Source organism: Cricetulus griseus, assembly GCF_003668045.3.
Source record: "Cricetulus griseus strain 17A/GY chromosome 1 unlocalized genomic scaffold, alternate assembly CriGri-PICRH-1.0 chr1_1, whole genome shotgun sequence".
Lineage (NCBI taxonomy): Eukaryota > Metazoa > Chordata > Mammalia > Rodentia > Cricetidae > Cricetulus > Cricetulus griseus.
In genome coordinates, this window is record NW_023276807.1 from 272,680,835 (window position 1) to 272,708,732 (window position 27,898).

Below are 27,898 nucleotides of genomic sequence, written 5' to 3' on the forward strand. Positions count from 1 at the left end.
TACACACCTCTGATTACAGTACTGTAAGATGAAGTCAGAAGGGTCAAGATTTCAAGGCTGCCCTGTGCTATACAGTGAGTTGAGGTCAGCCTGGCCCACATGTGAGAGACCATATTTCAAGCGTAGCAAAAGAGAAAAATGGAGGACCAAGCAAAATTACATTCTTGACCTTGAGGTGCTGGGGGTTAGACCCAGGCCTAAGATCTGTACCACTGACCCCACCCCCCCCAAAAGAAAACTGGATATGTGTGAAACAGGATAAAAGTGCAAAGTGAATGGTGATCATGGGAAGAGCCTGCAGAGCTGACAGATTGGCCACCACCTGTGTTTACTGAGCATTTTGGAAAGTAAGTACTAAGTGGGGTGCTTGTCTGACTCACAACTGTGCTCTGAACTTCACATGTGAGGAAGCAGAGACAGAAGTGATCGGAGGAACTGAGGAACTGACAAACAAGCCTTTCTACTCCTCATGGTGCCACAGAGAAATGCAGGGTCTCCACCCGCTCTAAGCCCAAGCTTCCATGGTTGCCTATGGTAAAACGTGTCTATCTGGACTTATTCACGAAGCCAATAAAAGTTACAGAATGATCTTCAGAGGCTGATCTTACCGAACCAACCCAAAGGAAACTGCTAATGTAATTAAACCATGATCAAGACAATGTAGTTTTTTTTTTTTTTGAAACCATAAAACTGAAAATAAAGTTGTTACTGATCAATTAACAAGGTGATAATTAAACAGAAACTAGACAATAATACTGGTGTAGTATAGATCAGCACCTAAATTTTGCTTTTGCAATTCACATCATTTGAGATTTATTTAATTATAACAATGCCTATTAAATATAACCTTTTGTCAGATTGATGGAGCTTCACTGTCATATCTAATAATCTTGGTGTGTATTGGTCATCTTTTATGTGTATTTTGGAAATGAAAATCAGACTGTTGGCAAGGTGGTAGTGTAAAGAGCAAACACCAGAAATGCTTGTTTTTTGTTTTCATAAGATAGCCATCTCATTCCTCTATGAAAAGTCACCCAGGGTATCAGAACATTTTAGAGAACTCTATTATATTAGTAAGTGGAAGGGCAGGACTGAAAAGAAATCTCCTCTGAGCTGGTGAGAGATGGCCTAATGTACGTAAAAAGCTCTTTCTGCACATGTCTGGTGACAAGATTTTAATGCCTGGAATCCACGTAAGAAGTCGAATGCAGTGGTAATGCATTTGGATCTCATCACTCTGATAAAATGAGGGGTGGGGTTAGTCGCACAGAGGCTTTCAGAGTAGCCAGAAGCCCTCAGCACAGCAGCAGAAATAAGTGAGGTGAAAGACCAGAACCGACCCCCAAAAGATCTTCTGTCGGTCAGCATGTTCATTTGCACACACTTGAACATGCATGCACACACATAATGTGATCAAAGAATTTAAAAAAAAAAAAAACCTTGTTTTTTTCTGCTACAATGTAAGACATAGAATATGCTCCAGTTAATATTGAAAGTTCAAGAAGCATTTATTATAGCACAGAACTGTCACACTTCACTTAAATGTCAAAGCAAACAAGTAACATAACTATCAGACCTGCTAAATCACAGGGATATTATATTCCTATTGACAGTCTGAAAGAATACCTCTTTTACACACTCAGTAATGCTAGATGGGAGTAATAGCCCAACTAGCCAATTACATGGTGTTCTGTTGTGGAATATTAAGATGTGCTATATTTGTTTATGCTATGGAATGTTTGTTTAATGATGCATAGATGTGTTGCATGTTTTTACTTTGCATTTATTTAACTCTGTAAAGCTGTGTTACTGTGCCCATCTAAAACACCTGATTGGTCTAATAAAGAGCTGAACATCCAATAGCAGGACAGGAGAAAGGATAGGCAGGGCTGGAAGGCAGAAAGAATAAATAGGAGAAATCTGGGAGGAGAAGATCAAAGAATGAGAGAAAAAGGAGGAGGTCACCAGGGGTCAACCACCCAGCTACACAGCAAGCCATGGAGTAAGAAGTAAAGAAAGGTATATCGAATAGGGAGAGATAAAAGCCCAGAGGCAAAAGGTGGATGGGATAATTTAAATTAAGAAAAGCTGGCTAGAAATAAGCCAAGCTAAGGCCAGGCATTCATAAGAAAGAATTAGCCTCTGTGTATATTTATTTGGGGGCTGGGTGGTGCACCCCAAAAGAGCAAAGAGTAAAAACAATTAACTAGAGTGCACAGATGCTTTTGTGAAGAGTCTAGATAAGCCTATTCATTGATGTGCGATTAAACAATAAATTTTTGTTAGTAGTTAGGACATAGAGATGTTTATTGTTTTCATTTCTATCTAAAGAACAAGTCTTTTCAGAATTAAAAAATGAGCATTTATAATATGGCATCCCTGTGTCTTAATCTTTAAAGGTTTTAATCTGTATGTATGTCCTCACATTTGTGTGGGTCTGTGGTGTTCGTGCATACATGTACACATGTGATGTGGTTACTCAAAGAAGGCAGAAAAAGGCATCAGATCCCTTAGAGCTAGAGTTAACAGGCTATTCTGAGACACCTGATTTGGTGCTAGGAATAGAACTCTGGTAGAAAAGCAAACACAGACTCACTGAACCCTCTCTCAAGCTCTTGTCTCCGTCTTTACGTCCTGTTTGTTGTTTTGCTCTTAATATAGATTGATGTGACTTCTCTCAGGAGTACCTAGAGGAAATTGCTTCTGTGAGTTAATGTATATGGTTCTTTAGTTTACTTATACGTGAAAAGGGAGGAGGGGATTGAGCTGGGTATGCTATCTTGATGCTTCCTTCCAGCCTGAGAGTCAAATGTGAAAAAAATATCTCCTACTCATCTTCTGTGCAGTGTGATGATTTATAAGGTTCCTAGGCTAGATGTGGCACACCTAGATCCCAGCACTTGAGAAGCTGAGGCAGGAGGATCAAGACTTCTTGTCTAGCCTGGGCTATGTAGGAAATGTGGTCAAAGTGTAAATACCAAAACACACACACACACACACACACACACACACACACACACACACACACACACACACACACACACACAGGAAAGTGAATAACCCACCATGACAGTCTATTAAAGGGCCAGGAACTAGTTAATGCCTTTCTGAAAAGTAGCGGAGTCGCTCAGCTGGTGTTTCTTACCGTCATTGTGTTGGCAGGAGCAGCAGCGAGATAAGCTGTGGATTGGATAACTGCAGTTGTAGCTAAGACTCACATCTGCACCATGCTGAGCTCCTAGACATTGAATAAGATGAAATGTAGAAAAGCAGAATTTGCTGTGAGAAAGCTTCAGGGCAAGCCAGAAGCATTTGTTAAGCTCCCTATAGTTGCTTATTTGTGGGGCAGGGCTGGGAAATACTTTGTTTTTTAGTTTTTACATTCCTACTGCTGTACAGTTTTTAAAAGCTTAGCAGGTGCAGCAGCATCAGAAGAACAGTGTTTTTACTGTGTCAGGTGGTAACTCTGAGGAAGTCCTTTGTCTAGTTGTTTTTCAGTGATAATGTAAAGTTAACCCCAGTTAAGTGCCATATAAATTTAGGGTGTGTATTTTTCCCTTATGATGACGTGGATAGGAAAACTGAATGTTCCAAACAACTCACGGGAAATTTTCACACCAGCAATGCCTGTGTCACAAATGCAGCTGGCTGTTTTCAGTGAAACACAGACTTGATGGGAGGTGACTAAATGTGGAAAAATACCTTCTGGAAGCTGAAAGAAAATCATGCAAGTACCTTAAATATCCTCATTTTGAATAACTTTTAACTAAACCTATCTCTGATTATGCTGGGAGAAAGTTTTCAGAAAACAAAGCATTCGAGGTGCATAACACCCACCCACTTATCCAAGCTCTGATTCATGCAAATTTACAATGCCCACGACTTCAAATTAGCGTGTCGCCTTTAGATGACTGCAGAATGGCCAGCCACCTGATGTCCTTACTCAACTGCATGTTGTCTGTCAGGTTTTGTTTTTTTTTTTCTTGTTTGGTTTTTCAGTGTGTGCACCTTCCCCACCTTTTGCCCATTTTCATGTTGGCATTGCCACGAGTCCCCTTTGCTTCAGGTTTGTAATGACCATTTTTGTGTTGAGAACCTTTTGGAGACCGTGGAGGGCTAAGGGGGAGGTTTGTGGCCTGTGCATCTGGGGAGAGGTGATACGGAAATACAGATTTGGGTGGCAGTGACCGTGAGCTGATGGAAAGAGCTTGGTCTAGTGTGGGAAACCCTCTGCAGCCCAGTTCCTAAAGCTCTCTCTGCCTTTTCTCTGTAATCTCTCTGCCTCCTCTCCATCCTTTCCATTGGTCTCTGTACCCTCTGCCTGTGATTACCTGATTCTTGAACGTTGATCTTTTCTGGCATAGCCCACCCCTTCCTGCCTACACTGAAACCATGTGGTAATTTCCTTCTCATAGTATGCCTACCCCAGAAATGGCTCTTCCTCTCTCTTGTGAACCCCTTCTTAGGACCTTTTCAGCTCACTCACTGCTCCCACTTCCTTGGGGCAACCTTCAGACGCCCTTCCGTGCATCCTCTGCCGGCAATAGACAGCAAGTGACCAGCGTGTGTTCTGGCTCTCTCCCTCGGTGTGACCCGTCAGTACTCTACCCACCAGCAGCCACCTTCAATTTCCTGGGTTGTGATGACATCATTTGATTACAGATGCCTGTGAAGCAATATGCCACACTAAGGGTAGATTCACTCCTATTTCTGTATGTTGTCCCATGTTGGCTGCTTCTTGCCACAGGGTTTTTGTTTTCCTTTGGGATTAAAAAAATGTTTTGTGTATATGTTATATGATGTGTGTACGTGTGCTGTCTGTGTGTGAATATGGGTGGGTGTGTGCTATGGTGTGCATGTGGAGATCAAAAGGTAACACTGTGTGTTGGTCTCACCTTCTACCTTGTTTGAGATGGTCTCTCTGTATTTCACTACTGTACCTCTGAGGGTTGGACCAGGCTTTTTTTTCCCTTCCTTTTGGACCACCAACCATCATGTCACAGAGACTTATTAATTTTGAATGCTCAGCCTTAGCTGTTCTCTAGCTAGCTCCTTTTACTTAAATTAATCTGCATTTCTTCATCTACCTTTTTCGTGGGACTCTTTACTTTTCTTTCTGTATATCTTAATTGCATTGCTTCTCATGTCTGGCTTCTTGCCCTGGGTGTCTTCCTTGTTCTCTCTGATTTGTCTCATTCTTCCTTCTCTTTCTTTCTTTCTTTCTTTCTTTCTTTCTTTCTTTCTTTCTTTCTTTCTTTCTTTCTTTCTTTCTTTGAGCCTAGGTTTCTCCTATGTATTCTCTGCCTGCTAGCCCCACCTATGCTTTCTCTGTCTAGCTATTGGCTGTTCAGCTCTTTATTAGACCAATCAGGTGACTTAGGCAGGCAAGGTGAAACAGATGCAACATATTTTTACATATTTAAACACACATCCTTACATCGTTAAACAAACACAGCAAAAACAAAAGTAACACAACTTTACACTGCTATAGTAGTATTCTGCAGCAAAAACAAATGTAACTAGTAGATGATTTACCTAGTTAAAATAATATTCCACAACAGAGGATTCTCCTATCCCCAATGCTATAGTGATAACACTGGAATCACAGATACATGATATTTTGTTCATCTTTATTTGGGATCTGGGGATTTGATCTCAGGTCTTCACATTTGTTTAGCAAGCACTTTACCCACTAAGCTATCTTACTTTATGGGTATATTCCTCTGCACATCCAAATTCTAGCACATTTACCTAATTCCAACTCATCTTTCTGATGGTAGTTTAAAAAGGCCACCTTCTCAGAGATATATACCTTCTGTTGGGAAATAAAGAATAGTGAGAATATTTTTAAATCATTTCATATCACTTGGGTCTAGGGATATAGTTCAAAATAAATCACTTGCCTGGCTTACAAGAGGCCCTGGGCACTCCATACCAACAGTCAAACAAGCAAACAACAAATTACTTCATTTTAAAGGTAGCTTCTGTGGTCTATGGCTGCCTTCCCAGCACTTGGAGCAGAGACAGAGAATTTGGTGTTTGTGTCAAGGTTGGGCTACATTGGATCCTGGGTTACATCCAATGCCCTGTCTCAAAGATCATACAAAACACCAACAAAAAGTACATGTGCCTAATGTTTTCTTAAGAAAGACTAGCACACTGTATGTATTATTCTGTATCTTTGATAGTAGCTTTACTTTAGTACTTATAAAGATTTCTCATTTTCAGAACCCCCTCCAATTTCCTACATTAGAGACTATATTTTTATATTATCTCTTAGGGAAACCTTGGCTGGGTATAAAATTACTTTGTATCCTTTGTTCTACTTGGAACAAATTACTCTAAGGTCTTCTGTGTTGGTGTTGCTCTTGGATAATTAGGCCGACTTTATTTTTTTCCTTCCTTGTGTATAGATTCTTATTTTTACCCAAGTAGCCATATAGTTATTATTTCTTTAGAATTCCATTACTGTCCTAAGTCTACAAATTTGATGTTTTTTGTTTTGTTTTTGAAGTTACTCTGGCTGGGTATAGTGGCAGACACTTTTAATCCTAGTTCTTGGAAGGCAGAGGCAGGCAGATCTCTGTAAATCTGAGGCTAGCCTGGTCTATATAGTAAATTCTAGGCCAGCCATAGCTACACAGTAAGATCCTGTCTCAAAAAACAACGAACAACAAAACAAAGTTACTTTGTCATACCTTTTGCTTTATATATTTCTTTTTGCTTTATATGCATCTTTGAAGATGACATTACATGTCTTTTGTGCTGTCTTCCTTCTCCACGTCTGTTTTCTTCACTATTGCTTTTATATTACTAGCGCTATCTTGTTGTGTAGAGTCTCTCTGAGTCCTGGTATTTCTTTTCAGTTACATTCTATTTCTGGTTGCTTCTTCATGTGGCTTTTATCTCTGTGGTGTTATTTTTTTCTGGGCTCTACCAGTTTGTTTCTTGTTTCCTTCTGTTATTGTAGAATCTCTTCTTTGAACCTTTGTTTTTCTTCTTTGAGCTGTTTTTTTAAAGAAGGTCACATTTCCTATGGTTGCTTTAAGGCTTTGGAGAACTATTTATCTGAAGTCTTCCTGTGTTTCTTTGAGTAGTTGCGCCTGTGTTATATGCTCCTAATTTATTTACCCCTTTCTCTTATATAATTTTCCTCAGTTGTATCCCAAGATGCAGTATTGGCTATTTTATTTTAAATCACTCTCTATGCTGTAACAGGGAAGGCTGGCTAGAAGCAAAGGTTGCTCCTTCCACAAGCTAATTACCTATGCTCTCGATCTTGGTTTCTTCTGTGGTAGGGCTTGTTTCACATTGGTGGTTGTCAAAGAAGAGGTAGGGTGGTGGCAAGTTCAGCAAGGCTCTCAATGTAGTAATGAGGAAATGCCCTCCCATTCTTCATCTGTTTCTTTGGTGATCCTGGAAGACCGGTGTTGAACAGCATAGTTGTTCTGCTCAGTCTGCCCTAACTTTCCATAGAAGCAAACTGGTACTTTTGCCACCTGGAGGCTTATCCACACAAACAGGTTTCACCCATCTGATAGCAGTATCCATAAAGTCATTGCATCTGTTGTTCACTATGCGTGTCTTGTGGAAATTTGATTACTGATAGGGGCCTAGAAAGACAAGGGGTGGTCTATGGCTCATTCCCTCATCTAATATTTACAGGTGTGCTTCATGTTTGTTACTGGAGTTGTGATGACTTTCTTGCTTCAGAGGTAGTAAAATCATAAATTTGTACCAATTTCTTATCTAGTGTATAAGGAATGTGGTCCCTTTGTTTCTTAGTCATGCAGAGTCTTTTTTTTTTTTTTTTTTTTTTTTAATAAGGCCTTTCCACTGTTGGTAGGCTGGGAAAGAAGACATGCTTCCTTGTAAACTGGGTTGATTGCCTGATGTGCAAAGACACTCTTCCAAGCCGTGGTATTTCAGGGTTCTTCCTCTGCCCCCAGACCCCAACGTAGCATTTAGGAGCATGTGTCAGGGTATTGGAACAGTGCCTAGAGCCATATCAAGATGATAATGGTGCGGCCGAGAGCCTTCCTTGTCTATGTTGCTGGGCTCTGGATCATTAGGCGTTGAGTAGCAACTTGTGATCTTATTTGAGCCTTTCTGATCTCATTTGAGACTTATTTGAGTCTCATTTGACTGCACTGAAAAGACTTCTCCTGCCCACAGTCCCTGATGTGTGCATGCAGCCATGGAATAGACCTGACTGATGTACTAAGACACGCAGAAACTTCTAGATTCCTATCATGATGCAGTGGAGTCACTTCTTTAATCAGCAATGTCATGAAGCCTTCAACCATCTCTGGCTGTGTCCTCAAACTTAGATCCTTTTAGGGTAGCCAGTACTTGGCAGAAATATTTCAACAAGTCTTTGTTCACTGTTGTCTCTTTATCTGTCCCCAAGGGTCCAACAGAAAGACAATGGAACTCTGACATGTAATTTGACAGAGCGGGCATGCAGTTTGGACAGTTGACAGTGGGGGTTGTTAGCAGCTGCGCATCTTGGTTCTGCCTTATGCAACATGTGCAGGTGTGTATAGACATAGAATAGTGCAGGGTCCCCTCCTCCTCCAAAGTCTGTTGGCCACTGGTCCATGGGGGCAAAGGGGACAGAAGCAGCAAGCAGGGCCTTATCTAGCCTGCGAATACAATGGAGTTAGCCCTCTAGGAGATAACTTCAATGAATCAGCTCAGCTTTATTTCAGAGAACAGGGAGTATATAGGATTGGGGGTCTGTAGCTGGGGAATCACCTAGTTTGCATTAAACAGCAGGTTCCTACCATAAAGCTCCTAGTACAACTCCTAGTTATCATCTGTGGGAGCATGGTCCTTTTCTTAAAGCTCCTACCACAGTCTAATTACCATATGGGCAGCAGGGGGAATCTTCTGCTTGGAACTGAGTCCAGTGTCACACTAGAGATAAGTCAGGCACTGGGCCTAGAGATAAAGTCAGGTAGAGAATAGGGTGCCTTCCACCAGGGTAGGGGGGTGGAGGGGAGTGGGGAGTGGTCCATATTGCCAAGTTCAGAGAGAACTATCAGGCCATGGTAGACTGCAACCTCCTACCAGAAGGGCCTCCCAGAAGAAGAGTAGTGTTACAGCTTATCTCTACTAAGAGAATTAGGAAACAGTCTTTGGTTGAGTGTTTTGAGTTAACCTTGATTTCTTTTTCCTTTCAGCTACTTTTATGTTACTTGCTTATTGTGTCTCTGATTTGAAAAATTGTGGCCCTTTTGTTTTTGATGACAATGTGGTAAGAATCATTGGGCCACACATGGTGGCATGTGCCTTTCATCCCAGCACTTGGGAGGCAGAGGCAGGCAGATCTCCTCAAGTCCAAGGCCAGCCCTAATCTACAAGAGAAGTTCCAGGACAGCCAGGGCTGTTACACAGAGAAGCCCTGTCTCAAAAAAGCCAAAACAAAAAGTATGATTGTCAACTGTACAGTAGAACTTTTCAAAGTTTGAATAGGCTGGCTACTCAGCACCAGAAAGGCTTGCCTAATTAAGGTGTGTGTTTAATTAAGATAACGATGCTTACTTACTCCATCATTAAAATGAGCACCGTGAAAGTTCTTCCTTGGTCCTTGGAGAGGACATTATATGCAAGCCCTGTTGCGTGGGTTGCAAAGTGTCACTGGAATTTATATGCATTACTCGTCTAATTGCAGTAAATGTAGCATGTCCAGCTAGGTTTTGAGTTAGAAGGCTGTTGTTACTTACTGGAAATCACTTGAAGCCCGAGTACCCAGAGGCAGCTGTTCACAGGTCCTTCACCTCTCCCCAGAGACGGCTGGGAGTCTCTGTTGTTGGCCCCTGTCTTTCATGGCTGCAGCAGTAAACATGACAGGTTGTTTGGAAGCCATCTGTTAAAATGGCTGCTGCTTTGCATGCAGCAGTGAACTTGGGACCAGTTTTCTGTCTGTCTTCATGGTAACAGTCTTATTTGGTATCACAACAGGTGGAAGTTGATGGGTCGAAACTAAATGTGACCAGTACGTGGAACCTGGCCTCACCCTTATTGTCTGTCAACGTTGATGGCACGCAGAGGACTGTACAGGTAAATGTTCACATGATATATTTAGAAGGCTTCAAGTTCAAAATCCTTACCAATCCCCATGTGGCTAATGCTGACATAATAAGGAAAAGCTATATCTTATTCATTGTGTACTTTTTGTAGTTGTAAAAGTTTTTTTTTCTCTTATACTAGAGGACTTTGAACTAATCTTAATTTCAGAGAATACTTTTGTTTTTCAGAGAACCTCACAAAGTCATTGCTTTATATTTTGCTGGAATAATTAATCCCACAGGCTTTTTTTAAAAAAAAAAGATGAAAGGTCATCTTTTTCATTGTAGGTTTTTAATTGTAAATCAGGGCTTACATGGAGTAACTTCTTATGTAGCTGAAATATGCAGTCTTAGGACAAAAGAAACAAACAGGACCATGCAGGTTGACTTTGCATAGCATATGCCTTGGGGAATTACTATTGTAATTTGGGGAGACATGCCCCCATGTACAGTGTCTTCCTTTGAGCAAGTGCCTTGAAGCCAAGAGTGGATAGCATGTTCTTTGTAATCATTGACCTCCATTTAAAGTTAAAAACCATGGAAAGGTATAAGTCACCATGGGCACCTCATACTGAGCCAAAGGCTCCTGGAAAACCAAACACTAAACAAAATGAAAGGAAAATGTGGCTATTATATACAAATAAGAGCTTTAAATCCCTCATAGCATCAAATGCTATTTCTTTAACTGAATTTTACATAGAAAACCAATCAGAGCTGTTGTATGCCTCGTCCATTCCTGTCTATTAATAGAGATTGGGTCAGAGGACTCAGACTCTGTAGAAGATATCTGATGACTCAATTGTTCCCAAGATGGGCTCAATTGGTGTGTTACCTCTATGGGTCTAAGACGACTTGAACTCTCAGTACAGACCCTGATGTGTTGCCTTCTCACTATGTAATGTTTTTCATTTATATCTAACTCTTTGCCTCATTTAATTTTCTAACTATAAATTATGATCATGATAAAACTCTCTAAGACTCTTGAAAGCTCTAACTATACACTTTCACACTACTTAAATCCATTTGTTGAGGCTTAGGAATGAGGTGCAGTGGCAGCGTGGTTGTGTAGCAAGGACAACACCCTGAATTTGATCCTTAGCACAGCATAAAACCAAGTGCGGTGGTGCACTCCTGTAATCCTGGCACTTTGAGATGGAAGAGGGAAGATGAAAAGCCAAGGTCCTCTTTAGCTATGTAGACTTGGAGACTGTACATAAGCTCCTGTTTAAACAAGAAAGCAAACAACCACAAACATAAATGAATGAATGAATAATAAATGCATTTGTTACTGTATCTTCAAAATGGTGGTTTGTTGTACCTATGGTCATACTCTCCATTGGAATAAGTTGTGGTTTGGGGTCACATGAAGTTTGATACATATTTAGATACATAGTGCGACCCTCAGTGGTGAGAGACAGCAGTTTTATTCGAGCTTTCCTGTCACAGTTCTTTTCATCATCTTCCCTGGTGTTTCTGCTGATAATTGTCTTGTTGGCTATTTGGCATGTAGACTTTCAATTAGGCATGTATTTAGTATAATCATCAGCACTATTTTTCCTGGAAAATCCATTTTCCCTGGATGATGTTCGGTACAGTTTCATTTTTCATTTTGTAAGTTCTTTGCTGCAAAGAGTATCCACATGCCTGGAATAAATGAACCCATTTGTGGCATTCCCTGGACTTGTTGAAAGGAATTGTGGGACCAAGCTCCGTACTCTCTAATTGGATGTAAACTCTCTCAGAAACATAAATGGTATATCGGCAAAAATATCAGTTGCTAAAATCAAGGTAAGACATTTTTTCCCTCATGAACAGGGATGATTTTTATGTACTTTTTGTGGAGTTGAGCTTCAGAGCTGAACTGCCAAACTGCCACATGGTCCTTATGGAATGAGTGGATACGTGATAATCTGCATGGATCATGAACGCATTCATGCTGCCATTTGAAGCTTAGTGCATATAGTAAATGTTTTAATCTTCATAGGGCTACACAGTAGATGGTCTCCTCACTTCTTTTTGTCAGTGAGACCCCCAAGGGTCAGAGAAAGTTACTTTCTTAAGGTCATCCTACTAATAAGATGTAGAGCAGGAATTTAGACCCACAAAGTTTTGCTGAAGGGCTTCCCATGCAGGAGGCTGAACCAACTGTGTGACCCCACTGCACCCATTTCTTGCTGTTTTCCCTGCCAGAGTTGCTCAAGTCACACTTTGCTACCAACCACTCTTTAAACCAGTGCTGCTTTCAAACTCCCGTGTGCAGAAGAACCACTGGGATGGCTTGTTAAACTCGAGCTGTAGGTGCACCTAAACTTGACTAATTCATAGGTCTAGACTCTACCTGTATTTCTATCAGGCATCTTAAGTGATGCTCAGGACGCTGCTTCACACTCGGCCATCACTGGTAAGCTGGAAGGGCTGAGCAGTGAGGGAGGAGCCAAATCCTACGCAGCCTTCTGACTGTAGAGTCTGTTCTAGTAGCATCCACTGGAGTCTCCAGTGGGGAAGTGATGTCCCTGTTTTCTTTAAAATCCAGCTCTATCTACTGTCTGTGATGAGCACTTTTCCCCACCAGCCTGGTCCCAAATGAACACACGGATGCTATATTAATGATGAAACTCTTGGCCAGTGGCTAGGGTTTCTTATTGGCTAGCTCTGTCTTAATTATTAGCCCATCTCTATTACTCTAAGTATTTCCACGTGGTCCTATATTACCAGAGAAGGGTCCATACCTCTTGCTCTTTCCTCCACTACACGGCGACTGTCTCTGCCTACATTTCCCAGAATCCTCCTCATCTCCTAGTCCCACCTATCTTCCTGCCTCATCAGCCAGCACTGTTTTGTTCATCAACCAATAAGAAAAACACATGTACAGAAGACATCCCCATTAACTGTGTGCAGTCACTTGGCTAAGTTATTTTATATGTGGTCGCCATTCTCTGGTGGCTCTAAAAGAGCTGCTCTCACTTGACTTGGAACCTGCAGTCTTGCCCAATTCCTGACACCTGTGAGGCTGGATGGACAGGGGCCAGGTCAGTGGACATGCAGTCTTCTTGGGCTCCAGAATTCCTGAAGTAAGTCTGCCTTAGCTGTACTTTGACCCCAAGATTTAGATTTCTCTTCTCCCAAACCTTCCCCTAGGTAACCATGTTCCCAAGACAGCCTTCTTGGGTGTTTTATGGGGTCTCTCTTAATTTCCTGACCTCACACATTGGTAGAATCTGCACCGTAAGGTAGCCAGGCAGGCAGATCTCTGCAGATACAGACCACCTTGTTTCCTGTGAGAGCAAAGGCAACAAGGGCTCAAAGGACACCCATCCAAGGATGCCCCATGCTTGTGGAAGCAACTGCTCACTGCTGTTTGCCCTGGGCAGCACCTAAGCTGTTTGAGACCAGTGTCCCACCTTCTGATGGTCATTGATCTGGAGAGCTGCAGAAGTCTGCCTGCCTCCAGCTGTCCCTTTCCTCTTCCTCACAGGCCATGCACACCATGGCCTCCCTCTCACCTTCCTGGTGCTCGTTGCTCATTACTCAGAGACAGTTGCTCTGTGAGGCCTGCATTCTGCTGTGCACACTGAGCTGCTGCTACAGCCTTTTCTTTTCTGACTAGAGAGTACCCTGTGCTTGCAAAGAACCCTGGTCGCTGTTGATAAACGCCAGTGGAGAGCCAGTGCATGTCCACGTGACAGGGAGCGATTCAAGGAAGCAGAGATGTAGACATTGAAAACTGTTGACAACATTGCAGCTCCTCCCCCACTGTCGTAATTATTTTTGCTATTTAATCTGACGTATCATTTTGCAATCTATTTCCTTTTTCGTGCTATGTATTTTCTAGTGCTTCCCCCTGGATTTATGGTCTGTAAGTTTGATGTTTACTGAAGATGTTTACTGGGATGACCTGGGAAATCCTTCCACTCCCATGTGTTTTGTGAGGAGATGCACTTGGAGACCCAAGTCACCCATTTTACAATTCTGGCATAAAACAGTCCTTCTGGGTAGAAATGGAATGTGAGCCTCACACAAAATTGTATATTCTCCTTTCTTTTTTTCATTTGTATATTTTCATGAGCTATATTTTTAAAGTAAAAGGGTGAAATTTTAATGTAGTCTATATTAATATTCTTGCATATTCTAGAATATATGCAAAATATAATTTCAATATAAATTGGTGTAACCCTAGGAACTGCACAGATGTCTGGCGTGTATGCCAGGCACACCATCTCAAACCAGACTACCAAAGCAATGACATTATATTTAACAGAAATATGTATTATTGCTATAGTTTATCTTAAAGATTTATTTATTGTATTTTGTATGAGTGTTTACCTTTCCTGTGTATATATGTGCATCAGTTGCATGCCCGATGCACACAGAGGCCGGAAGAAGCCACACATTTCCCAGGAACTGGAGTTACTGACTGTTATGAGCTGCAGTGTAGGCACTGGGAACTGAACCTGGGTCCTCTGCAGGAGCAGCAAGTGTTCTTAGCCACTGAACTATCTCGCCAGCCCCTACAGTTTTAAAATTACAATAAAATCGATTGAAGTAAAATAAAATTGGAATTTTAATTCCTCAATCATTTGAAGAAGCCCCCCCCCCCCCGTTGGCTGAGACAACTTGCCTGTTTAAACTTTTTATAAAACAGAGTATTTCAGATAAAATCAAGTTTTTTATTTTGTTTGTTTCAGTGTGCCCCCCCCATATGTCAACCATGGTATTGATATTTATCATTTAAAAATTAAATGGGTTAAGGGGCTGGTACATTGCTTGTATTAATTGAAAACATCGGCCATGGAGGAGTATGTGTGTTGTCCTAGCTCTGGGGAATCAGAGGCAGGAGGACCTCTGCAGTTGCTAGCCAGCCAGTGTAGCCTAATGGACAAGTTCCAGGTCAGTTAGAGGCCTTGTCTCACAAAGCAAGGTAGAAGCTGCCTAAGGAATGATACCTCAGGTTGATTTCTGGCCTCCACACACAAACAATATGCACACATGAACATGCACATGCATACACAGGAACGAGCATAAACACACATGAGAACATATGCACACATAGGTATAACCATATGAGCATGTAATGTCACCTTCACCTCCTGCACACACACACACACACACACACACACACACACACACACACACACACACACACACACACACGAGAACTGGATTAGCAGAACTAACGAAGAGTGAATAAATGAGTTAATTTCAAAGCAAGAGATGGATTTCTCATCTAGTTAAAACAGATTTTTCCAATTTTAAGAAGCTTATCAAAAAATGAGAGCTTTTCCTACAAGATGGAATGATATCCTGCCTGTAGGACTCAACCGAAGTGGGGAAGAAAATGGCAGATGTGCTGTGTCCTCTGTGTTGAGTTCAGTTTCTGTCTCCTGCCTGTGTGCTGGAACCTCTCTGCAGACTGGAGCACACTGAATTAACAGAACATTTTATCACCATTATCAGTATTATTGGTATGCCTGCATTCCCTTCCTGTGAAGTAATTCTTTTGTAACCTTTGAAAGAGGCTCTTCAATTTTTCTTTGACCGACTCAAGAAGTTTTTCATTTCTTACACTGTAATTTGTCTGCTGGATTCGCTGTGTTTCTTGTTAGCGGTTCCCAGACTAGATTTTCATTTTGTGTAGTCACGTTGTCAGACATTCTTAGGCAGAGCCAGCTGACTGCTCCTGGCCTGCTCCTTTGTGTGGCGTGATTTCGTCTACCCACCTGCTCACAGCAGGCTGTCGTGGGGCCTGAAGAGTAGCTAACCACTTTTGAAAGTATCTGAAGATCCCGCTAAGGTCCAACCGCTCCTGCATTGTGTGATGGGAGCTATTCACCATGTACTTTTGAAGACTGGTTTTTTTTTCCTTTCTCTTATTCTCACTTAAATGTTTTCAGGGCAAAATAAATTTATTATAAGTGGTCTTAAAGAGCAGATTGCAGCACTTGTGCAGCCTGCGTTGAATAAGTCATTGTCATGTAACTAAGTGGAACTAATTTTCACGTTAAAGAAGATAAACTTGGAATAGCGTCACACAAATCTCATGCCATTTACTGCAAAGCAACAGATTAAATGGATTATTTGTGAGCTAATTGGAGTATTAAACATATAATATGATAACTTAAAGTGCTTAGTAAGCCTAGGTAACGTAGACTAATTCCCAAGTACAGAATGTGAAGGGAGGCCAGTCCTGCTATAGGCTGTGTGCACTGCCTATGGTATATTTACATGTGTGTGTCTACATAGAAATTGAATGAACTTTTGAAACAACTGCAACATCCTGGTTTTAACTGAAAAAAAATTTTAAAAGGTTTTTAAGTTTCCCATTTTAGAAAGATTTCCTTGTCAATGTTTTAGATTAAAATGACCCTCACAAGATCTGAAAAAAAAAATTAGTTTCAGTTCTAGTTCCTGTGTATTTATGCTGAAGTTAATTTTTTTTATGTTCATCTGTATGTGTGCATTGTGTGTGTGCGTGTGAATGTGCGTGTGAATGTGCATGTGTGCATGTGTGTATGTGTGTGTGCATGTGTGTATGCATGTGAATGTGCGCATGTGTGTATGTGTGTATGCCTGTGTGTGATGTGTGCATGAATGTGTGTGTGCGTGTGTGTGCATGTGTGTGTGCGCATGTGTGCGCATGTGTGCGTGCATGTGTGTGAATGAATGTGTGCGTGCATGTGTGTGAATGAATGTGTGCGTGCATGTGTGCATGTGCGTGTGCATGTATGTGCATACTGGAGATTGAGCACTCTATCACTGAGCCATATTCCGTGCCCCTAAAATAACTTTTTAATTGGAAAGTTAAATGATGGGGTTCACAATTTTACTTATATTTGCAAGCATATGCTCATGCTCAGAAAAAAAAGAATCCGCTTCATAACATGTTTTCAGCCTTAAAATAAATGTTTTCCCTGTTTTTAAGATGTTTCTCTCTCACCCTCACCCCTCTTAGGCATAATTAGCTGTTACTTTGTACTGTATGCATGTGATTATTCCAGAGTCACGGAATGTAATATGAACCCATATATTTAGTTGTGTCAGGTATATAAATACATAACAGAATAAGCAGGGGTTAGCGTCTTTTCCTAAAGAAGAAGAAATGAAAGAGTAATTATTAACCATCTCCTTTTCACGTTCCTGAAAAGATCAATTATGGTTACACATCTGAGGAACAAGCTCCCCGGCAGAACAGAAATAACTGCTTTCACTATGTTTCAAAAAAAAATTTAATCACAGTTTAACAGCTGGCTGTAATTTAAGGCATTAACTCTGAGGCCAGGGATACCTGCCTTTGGACAGCAGTCCCAGGAGCCAAGTGTGTCTTGGTCTTAGCGATGAGTTTTATAACTTGGAGATGTTCATTAATTTAACAGAGCAGGAAAGTGGCTTTCTGAAGCCCACTCCTGTACACAGGCACACATTTTTTCCTTTATTGTTTACTAGAAAGTTATATTTTAGTTGCTGAGTGTGGAAGAGAATTTTGAAGGGTGTTAGGCACCAAGCATCTTGATGAGCAACAAAGAGTAGCAGTACTGGAGATGGTAAGACAAATCCTGAGGCTAACAAAAGCTGTCAGCAAAGACAACTTCCTCTGTGTCACCTGTGGTGTTTTCTTCCTAGTAAGGTACTTTGGGAAATGCTTGTTTTATTGTTTTGTGAGTGTTGTTGCTTTCCTGAGTAGGTAACTTTGCTAATTTTGTATTTGTTGAAGTTGTTTTCTGAACAGAATCTTTATAGGGTTTTCATTCTGAAGAAATGAAAGGCATAGATGTTAGAGTAGACTCAATATAAGGAAAGAGGGTAATGTTTACCTGACTTTGAAATGCTATTTTTAAACTTGAAAACTAGGCAGTTGAAGTAGGCAGCCATGTTTTAGGATTGTCTTACTTCTTAGAAAAGTTTTGCTAGCTGCCCTGGTGTGGCCCACGCAGTTTACACACAAACTTGTTCCAAGAAAAAGTCATTAGACAACAGCTAGCATTTAAATAATAAACTATAGCAAGTGATTTTCATTTCTTTTTCAGAGCAAGGTTTCTCTGTGTAATAGCCCTGGTTGTCATGGAACTCACTCTGTAGACCAGGCTAGCCTCAAACTCACCTGCCTCTGCCTCCCAAGTGCTGGGATTAAAGGTGTGTATTACCAAACCTGGCTACAAGCTGGTTTTTAATAATCTAAATGTATTTATGTTTAACTGGCAGATAATGATTTTTGTGCTGTCCCAACACATGTCACTTTGTGTAATGATCAGCCAGGATGGTTCAGGTTAGCCAGCTTGTTGAATATTTGTCCTTTCTTTCAGAAAACATTCCAAAAGAACATACCAACCTTATTTTCACACTCATGGGTTGTCAAAAAGATTAGAATAAACAGCAAATGATATTTCCCCAGTGGAAGTGCAAAAGGAAAGCCCTATTGTAAATCAACTGCCTGCTGCACTCAGGCGCCTTCATCTAGCCCTGAAATGATACCGGCAGTGTGGGAACATGATTGAAATTGAGTCTCCACAAGTGGCTCAGACCAGTCTCTGAATTCCTTGCATGCAGTGGTCTCTACAGTTAAAGTCACACAGGTGCCAGAGTTAGCAACACCTGTCTGTGAAAAGGTATTTCCAGAGATGGCATGCCCGAACTTCAGTAGAGATGAGATGCTTAAAACTCTAGCAAAGGTGGATTTTATGGATGAAGGTTCCCATGTGATTTTGATAAAGAGCACTTTGTGAAGCAATTCATGCTTTCCTTAAAAAAACAAATCCATCCTCAGTGTGATAACTAATACATCAACTACCGTCCAGGGCAGGCCCTGTGCCCAGGAATAATCAGCTAACACAAACTGGTCTTGATGCATTTGGGGGGGGGTAAAGAGAGAGGGAGGTGGGAAGACAGGTGTGCTTAAATTTTTATTCCTTGTATGTTAAAGTATTTCTTGAGTTTTGTCTCCTTTTTAGGAGACAGTATCTTTCATTTTTAGATTATGATTTTCATCTGTTTGGCATTTTTTTTTGTCATGCTATCATTTTTTGTGGGGTTTATTTTTCTGTACTTTCTTCTCTTCAATAAGTTTATATGTATCATGGGCATGACACTTTTCTGTTGTTCATTTTTACTTGAAATTAGGCTCTTTGTTGCCTGTTTTTGACATTTAGAAATGACATATTATTCCCGTGGCTTTCTGACACAGACTAGTAGGAAAGAAAATTTAAGCACAGCTGGGAAAATCCTTCACCTAGGATAGTGGAGCGCCTGGTCTGGCTCTTGAGCCTTAGCCATTTGGGAGCCAGAATACTGGTTCTCACACACTGTCTCCACTGTTCTTAGTTACTCCTTCCCTTAACTTGTTGATGGCTACACTTCTAACTTCAGCAGCCGAACTTTTACTTTTGGACAACCTGTCCAAAAGGCTGATTCAAGGTTGGGCTGTTTGCTTTTGTCTTTCATAACCTGGAGTACCTGAAGCATTCTTATGGGGGGAATAGCATTGTGTTTCCATGTCTACATCATTGTCTTGTATGTGGTTGGCATTAAGGAGAAAGCACAAGATCCATGTTCCTGGTCCATGTAGAACTCTCCATCTAAGGAATGACTATGTGTTAGTCTGTTAGAGGTGCTGCATCCCATTCTCCTGAAAATGATCTAATTTCATCCCTCTGGATGGCTGAATAAAATTCCATTGTGTCCATGTACCTCATTTCCTTCATTCGTGCCTATCTTGATGGCCATGTCAACCCATCCACGATAACCTGGCTGTCATGGGCAGTGCTGCAGGAAATATGGTATCTCTGTATATAGTGACCAGGGATAATGTTGCTGTGGAAACGCTGCTTCAGTTTTAAGGGAGTTTGTTTAGTTTTTTTGAAGAACTTCATGCTAATTTCCATGCTGGTTATACTGACTCCCTTTCCTACCAATAGTGTATAAGGGTTTGCAGATTCCTGCCACCATTGGTGTGTCCCCCACCCACACACAATCCCATTTGTCAATTCCTGCTGTTATTTTCTGGTCTGTTGTAGTCCTTTTCAGAAAGTCCTTGTCCATACTGTATCCTGAAAGTGTTTTTCTCTGTAACTTCACCCAGTTTTAACAAACCTTCAGATCTTTTGTTAAAGTCTGCCGTCCACTTTGAATTGGTGTTTGTGCAGGGTGAGACTCTGGTATCTCCTTTCTTGTGAATGCTGGTATCCGGTTTTCCTGGCACCATTTGTTGAAAAGGCTGTCTTTCTCCAGTGTGTCTCTGGCACCTGCATTTGTTTCTTTTCTTGTCATTGTGGCCAAATACCTGACAGAAGCAATTTAGTGGTGGAGGGTTTAGTTTACAGTTTAAGCATGGGGATAGTCCATCAAAGTAGGGAGAGCAAAGTAGCAATGGTGTAAATAAAGTGTGAGGCAGCTGTCTCATGACATCCATAGTGAGGTTGCAGACAGCAAATGGGAAGCGGGGCCAGGCTCTGACACCTTGCGGCCTGCCCGAGATCCACGTCGTTTAGAGAGACTTTCTCCTGGAGATTCCACATTCCATGGGAACAGTGACATATTCCGAGGACCACATCTCCAAGTTTATGAAGAACATTTTACCCTTAAATCACAGTGACACATTAGTCAGATAGCAGTTGGCTGTCGCCCTGTAGACTTGTTTCTGGGACCTCTGAGCCTTCCATTGGTCTAGTATCTGCTTTTGTGGTGGTAGTGTGCTGTTTTGTTCTCTGCATCATTTGAGATCAGGTACTCCAGCAACTGTAATTTTCCTCAGGATCTGGCTTTGGCTTCTCTCAATCTTTATTACTTCCACAAGAATTTTAAGATTTTTTTCTGTTTTTCTGCTATAATTTCACTTACTAATTTCCTGTAACAACAGTTGGCATCTCAGCTCCTTTTTTTTTTTTTTTTCTTTTTCTTTTTTCTTTTTTTTGTTTCTACCCATGGATTTTGAATTTAGCCTCTTGATCATGTTTCTGGGTTCTTGAAAGTTGTAATAATTCTGCCTTTTTTCTTTATCGACGTCTGAGACAGTATTTCTTTCACCTTGTCTTTCTTTTATTCTTGGTAACTTTTATCATCTGCTTTCTCTGGTCCATTGGTGATGCATTCCAGTATGTTTATTTGATTTAGTTTTTCATCCCAACAACCTGCCTGATTTCATTTCTGAATCTGAATTTCCTCGATGCTGAATTTCTCATCTATGCTGCCAACTTTCTTGCACAAGCCCTGAGTTGAAATCCTTACTTCATTAAACTATTTGTTTGAATATTTTTTGAGATCATTGATCAGTGTTCAATGTAGACTTTGGATTCTTTGTCTGGTATTCTTTCATTTCTGTGTCCTTGGGTTTGGTTCCTGCAGTCATGCTCCTTTGGAGCAGTCATATCGCCTCACATTTTCACACCTGTTGTCTCTGGGCTGGAATTTATGCAGCTGTTTGGAGAGCTCCGCCTTTTGGTTTTATTTCAAGTTCTTAGTGGCCAACCGTCACTTGAGAGCACAAACCTGCTATTTCTCATAGAGGAAAAAACAAACAGCAATGCCAAACTTAACCAGATATTTCATGTATCCAAAGTTTTAAAATAGATTCCTGGATGCAACAAAACTTGTGTCTCAGGCTTTGCTGTTGTTTTTATTGGCATTTCTTGATTCTGTGAACTGCACTTTGATGTTTTTTTGTAACCTTGCTTTTCTACTTAACCAATATTTCTCCCCTTATTATAATTCCTTAGAAATAAGTTGCCTACTGCATAACACACTGCCTTGAGCTTGCTATTAAGACCAATGAGGTGTTAAGCTGTTGGTCATATCTGCGGATGGGGGTGTGTGTGTGCATATTTTGCTATAAGCCTCTTTTCTCCTGATCTTGTGACCTCCAGACTCAGTATGACTCTAGAGGAACCCTCTAGTATCTGTCACTGTAGTGATCTGGGAGATTTGTGTTGCTGAATCTCAGTTTCTGAAAGGGGACTGAAAGTGCAGTGGAAGCCACCAATACTCTGGGTATAGTAGAAGCCACCAATACTCTGACAGTAGTGGAAGCCACCAATACTCTGGGTATAGTAGAAGCCACGAATACTCTGACGGTAGTGGAAGCCACCAATACTCTGGATATAGTGGAACCACCAATACTCTGACAGTAGTGGAAGCCACCAATACTCTGAATATAGTGGAACCACTAATACTCTGTAGTGGTTAGTGATGACTTTCTGCTTGAATAGATTAAGAACTGTTTTTTTCTGTCAGGGTTTCCAGAGGGAATTAGCTGAGGGGCAAGACTGACCCCAAAGGGCGGTGCCATCCCATGGCTGGAGCCTTAGTCTTCTTCCACCATGAACAAGAGCTGCTATGTCTCACCACCAGGATAAACTGAGCCCACATAAACATTTCCTCAAGTCGCTTCCCACCGGGTATTTGTTTATAGCAACAAGCAACTAATACACCATTTATCTCCCAGGAAGACTGCCAACCTTGAAAACCATCAGTGCTTAATTAGAGCTTCCTCATGGGCGCTCACAGGCTCTCTCACTAGAGCAGGTTAGGATTAAACACACAGTGTTGCAGGTGAGGCTGCTGACAGATATGCAGCTGGCTTCCAGTGCACTATTTAGCTTCCCTTTTCCAGGAATATTTCTGTCTTTTGAAGTTCATATGAGTAAGATAATGTTTTGTTTGCTTTGAATAGTATACATACATACATGTTTAGTATGGGGCAACTTTTTTTTTTATTATTATTATTTCTTTCAAAAGAATTTCATTGTTGTCAGCCGAGCACACCTTTAATCCCAGCACTCAGGAGGCAGAGACAGGTGGATCTCTATGAGTTCAAGGTCAGCCTGGTCTCCAGAGCGAGTGCCAGGATAGGCTCCAAAGCTACACAGAGAAACCCTGTCTTGAGACCCCCCCTCCCAATAAAGAATGTAACTGTTCTCATTGTTATTAATTATTATGTGTTTATGTGAATACAGGCACACATGTACCATGGTGCATATGTGGAAATCAAATTACAAGTTTTGAGAGTTGGTCCTGTCCCCCACAGTGGGTACCAGAGATCAGACTCAGGTGGTCAGGCATGTGTGGCAAGCACAACTCTGTTTTCCTGCTGAGCAACCTCGCTGGTCTTGTCATTGCTGTTTACTTAAAAACAACAACAACAACAACAACAACAACAACAACAAAACCCAGCAGTTCACTTCAGTAGCTCTGGAAATATTGCATAGTGTATTTCACCCTTTGGAGTTTTATTTCAAATGGTTTCACAGAGTGGACAGTTGGCACCATGGTTGATTTTTAGATTTTTTTAGACTCCCCAAACCAAGCCCACACCAGTTTATCACTACAGGTTTTCCTCCCAGCCCTTCTCCTGTAGCAGTGACAGTTTCACCATCCCTGGGCTCACATGTCCAGACTTTCTCACCAAGGGGGCCATGTGCCCTGTTCTCTGTGACTGGCTTTGGCTCTGGGGCTTTTGATGCTCTGCTCATTAAAAGCCAAGTGTTGTGGGTATGGAAACAATGTCTGTCTGTCTGTCTGCCTTTTCTTCACTCACTCAGTGCTTGATGGGCATTTGCAAGTTCTGTTTGGTGATTATGAACATTCAGTATGATTTCCCCCTGTGGATACAATCTCATGTTTATACTATTTTTCCTTCCAGTGTCTGTCTCGAGAAGCAGGTGGAAGCCTGAGCCTTCAGTTTCTCGGCACAGTGGTAAGTATGGGGAAAAAAACAAAGACTGAGTGTCCTCTTACTCAGAGAGAACTGTTTGGTTTTCTCCTATGTTTCTGCTCCCCTTCATTGTGATGCTACTTTGCTATCAAATTGTGACATCTCTGTGAGAGAGGCAGAATACGTGAGGAAAGCTTCTGTGTTGGAAATATTTCAGCCACGTCTTCTCAGGGAGGAAATGCTTCTCTGGTCTGTTTATTGGGAAGTTGTTGAACTTTTTTTCCCTCATTGCTGGTTTTCTGTGTTCTTAAAAGTAAGAGTATATAATATAAAATCAGTGAGCTTGACTTCTTTTCTCCCCCTTTCCACCTTTCTCTGTTAGGTTCTTCACGTTCACCTTTCTAATGAAATTGAATCATAGTTTTGTATCTTCATTATTTTCATGTAAATTCTGTTATTTTATGTATCGCTATGTAACACATATAAGCCACATTTCTCTTTTTTCTATAAATTAATTCATGTGTACTTTTTTTAAATTTTAGGCTATCACTTTGATATGGCTTATTTGGTATATGGGTATTTTTTTTAAAGATTTATTTATTTATCATGTATACAATATTCTGCTTGCATGTACACTTTCATACCAGAAAGGGTACCAGATTTTATTATAGATGGTTGTGAGCCACCATGTGGTTGCTGGGAATTGAACTCAGGTCCTCTGGAAGAGCAGCCAATGCTTTTAACCCCTGAGCCATCTCCCTAGCCCAGTGTATGGGTATTTTGCCTGCATGTATATCTGTTCACCACCTGTGTAACTGGTGCTCATGGAGGCCACAGTATCCCCTGATGGTTGTGAACCACCATGTGGCTGCTGGGAATGGAGCTTGGGTTATTTTGAAGAGCAACCCAGTGCTCTTAACTACTGAGCCATCTGGGCAGCCTCCTCTAAGCCTTTTTTAAATGGAGACATATTTAACATTCTAATGGGTAGAGGGCATGTGTTTTTATTTACCTGTGACTCTCCCTTGTAAGCTACTTAAATTGCCTCTACTTTTTTGACATGATGAATGTGTTTTGATGCTTGGATTTTAAAATTATTTTCAAGCACATCTAAGATTTTTAAATTTATAAGATATATCTCTTCATAAACTGACTCAAATTTATAAGATATATCTCTTCATAAACTGGATCAAATCTGTGCACAACTGTATCACTGGTTATGGTTTTAGTTTTTTTTTTCTAGGCTTTAGGATACCACCCACTGTATGATGGAGTGCTTTGTGCTCTACGTAGTATAATTCTGATTACTTGCTATGTTTGTTACTGTGAGTACATGTAAGTTTACAGTTACTGTTAATGCCAATTATAGTTCTCAGAACATTGTCTTAGTGCTTTGCCATCTGTGTATAGAGATGCATGTGTGATGCAGAGTTGTATAGTGGTAGATTGTGTATAGGCAGGCCCCTGTTCAATATAGCATAAGCTTTAGGTATTTAATCTCAGGTTCATGGTTACTCTTCTTGTTCTAGTTAGTACATTTTATAAACAAAAATATTTTAATATATGGCTTGAGAAGTCCTATGAGACGCAATAGGATATGCTTATTGGTATGAACCACCATATGTGTGTTTGTACATATAGAAAAAAAGCAAGAGATTTGTCTTAAGAAACTGCTTACATACTTGCAGAGGCTTTGCAAATCCCTGATTTTCAGAGGAGGACAGTAGATTGGTAACCCATGGAAAAATCACAGTTCAAATTCATAGTTGGTCTTCTGACTAAACTCCTGGTTGGTTCCCATGAAATCCTTCAACTAATTGGATGATGTTTAGCTAAGTATTTGAGGCATTCTGCCTTGCTCAAACTCTGCTGATATAAAATATTACAGTCCTTTGGGGAAACATCCAAGATAACTTGGCCCAAGTATCTGGGTCCTTGGGCTTTGCTAAGTTGACCCATAAAGTTAACCATCTTGGAAATGTTTGTCCATCCCCTGGAGAAGTGGTTCTCAACCTGTGGGTCATGACCCCCCAAACCATTGGAAAACACAGATATTTGCATTATGATTCATAACAGTAGCAAAATCCCAACTATGAAGTAGCAACATAAATGATTTTATGGTTGAGGGTCACTCCAACGTGGGGAACTGTATTAAAGGTTCAAAGCAGTGGGAAGGTTAAGAACCGCTGCTCTAGAGGGATCTGAGTTAGTAACAGTAGCTCTCTCCTAGAATAGGGTAATGTACCTTCCATGTGGCAACTCATTTGGACAACAGTCTGTCAGTGTGCAGAGACCCGTCACATTCTTTCTTGTATGCACAGAGTTCTGTATGAATTTCCTCTGTTCCCAGGACTCAGGCTAGGATGGCCATTGCTGCTTGAGCCTCTGCTGATGGGCAACTCTACATAAGTCTTGGACATTATTTCTAGAGTAATCCCATTTACTCTAAACTCACACAGTGGGAGTTTCGATGGTAGGTTTACTGTGTTGTTCGAGGGATCAGTGTGGAGCAGGCCTGACGATGATGAACTGTTTTAAGTATAGACTGATCCAGAGTTCTTCCTTTTGTTAAGAAGCTTGCAGGAGTAGCTGCATCAAGCCACAGGCCATGGATTCAGTCATCCTCCTGAGACACTTTGGAGATTCTTCTCATTAAGTTGATTTCTTTTAATATTGATAAGCATGGTCTTTAATGTTTGAAGAAGAGTTTAATTTTAGATCAGAAAAATGTTTAAGTCACTAAGATGGGAAAACAACTGATACCATTCTTTTTTTTTTACTCTGAACTTTGAGGCAACTTTATTACTTAAAAAAAAAAAGCCTGCTTTCATTAGATATTAGCTAATACAAGTGTTAGAAATTACATAAATATAACTACATAATTGTGCAGGTACATTTAAAAGAGCATTTTATATTTGGATGTGGTGGCATAATCCTATAGTCCCAGCACTCAGGAAGTGGAGACTGGGAAGGATGTTGAGGTCAACCTGTCCCTGAAACTCAAGGGATGGGGATCGACTCAGCCTGGCATTTCTGTTTGTTTCTCTGCTAGAGACTGAGCCCTGATGCCTTTCGAATGTTGGGCAAGCATTCCACCACCTAACTATTACCCCCCGCCCGCCCCCAGCCCTGTTTTGTGGAAGGGTTAGGTAGTTATGACTCATGAGCTACAAAACGATGTGACTGTAACAAACTGTGAAGGGACATAGATATTCCTGACTTACAGGATGACAAAATAGCCTCCTGTGGTTTCACGGACGCTACTGGTTGACAGGGAACTCTGGGGTCACTATCTCCCCAAACCCACATTCCTTAGGTGAGGCAAAGGAGGCAGGGTGATGTCAGCACACACAGGGGGCAGCCTCCAAGGAGTGACAGTAGTGAGCTCAGGGAACCAAGTATACAGCAGCCAGCATCACTCCAACCTCTAACCTCCACCCCAGTGCCCACACGTGGAACCCTCCAGAGCAGAGGATGGTCATCCTTTCGGCAGAGTAAGAAAATGCTGGAAGCTCTTGGAGATTTTTGTCCCTGTAGTGATGTGTGTCACTCCTGCCAGCATTAGCCCAGTTTATCTCAGTACACAACCCAGAAACCTGAAAGGTCATCTTCAGTTTATAGGCTCTCACATCCACTTAAGTAAATCCACGTGAAAGGTAGGGATTGGAGAAGTTGGAGATCTATTCTTCTGTCCCCTCTAAAGCATTAGCTCATGATTTCCAATTCAAGCGAAGGATCTCTCTGACATACTGTTTGAGCCATGGTGGACAATTGTGAACCACAGTGAAGCACCATGGGATGCTTCAGCAGCATGAACGTAGCCTTCTGAATGAATGGGATGGTCCATTCAGGGTACATATATACCCCTCACGTCCAGAGAAGCACAGTTGACCTGGGTGTATGTGTTGTGTATATTTTTACCTTCAGTGTACTTGGCTATTCTCTAGCTTCTCAAATGTAGTTTATAGGATGTTTACTACTCCTTAGGTAGTGGGACCTTGGAGAATGGCAACAATAAAAGAGGTAGACTAAAGCCTTATGCAATAGTAAGTTGTAATGAATAATCTGAAGTAGTCTCATGAAAATCCACTACACCTGGCAGGGGCATGAAAGCATAACACAAGAAAAATTCTGTTTTTTTTTTTTTTAACAAAACTGAGGTCATATGACTCTTGTTTTCTTGAAGTTT

At 41.1% G+C, this 27,898-nt stretch overlaps 1 protein-coding gene across 1 annotated transcript in view; it reads left to right on the forward strand.

The window, feature by feature from the left end:
- Pcca (propionyl-CoA carboxylase subunit alpha) overlaps window positions 1–27,898 on the forward strand; it is a 301,422-nt gene that overhangs the window by 211,426 nt on the left and 62,098 nt on the right. Inside the window, exons 20-21 of the mRNA XM_027388941.2 lie at window positions 9,967–10,065; window positions 23,698–23,751. Coding sequence (XP_027244742.1) covers window positions 9,967–10,065; window positions 23,698–23,751 — 153 coding nt within the window. The remainder of the gene's footprint in view (window positions 1–9,966; window positions 10,066–23,697; window positions 23,752–27,898) is intronic.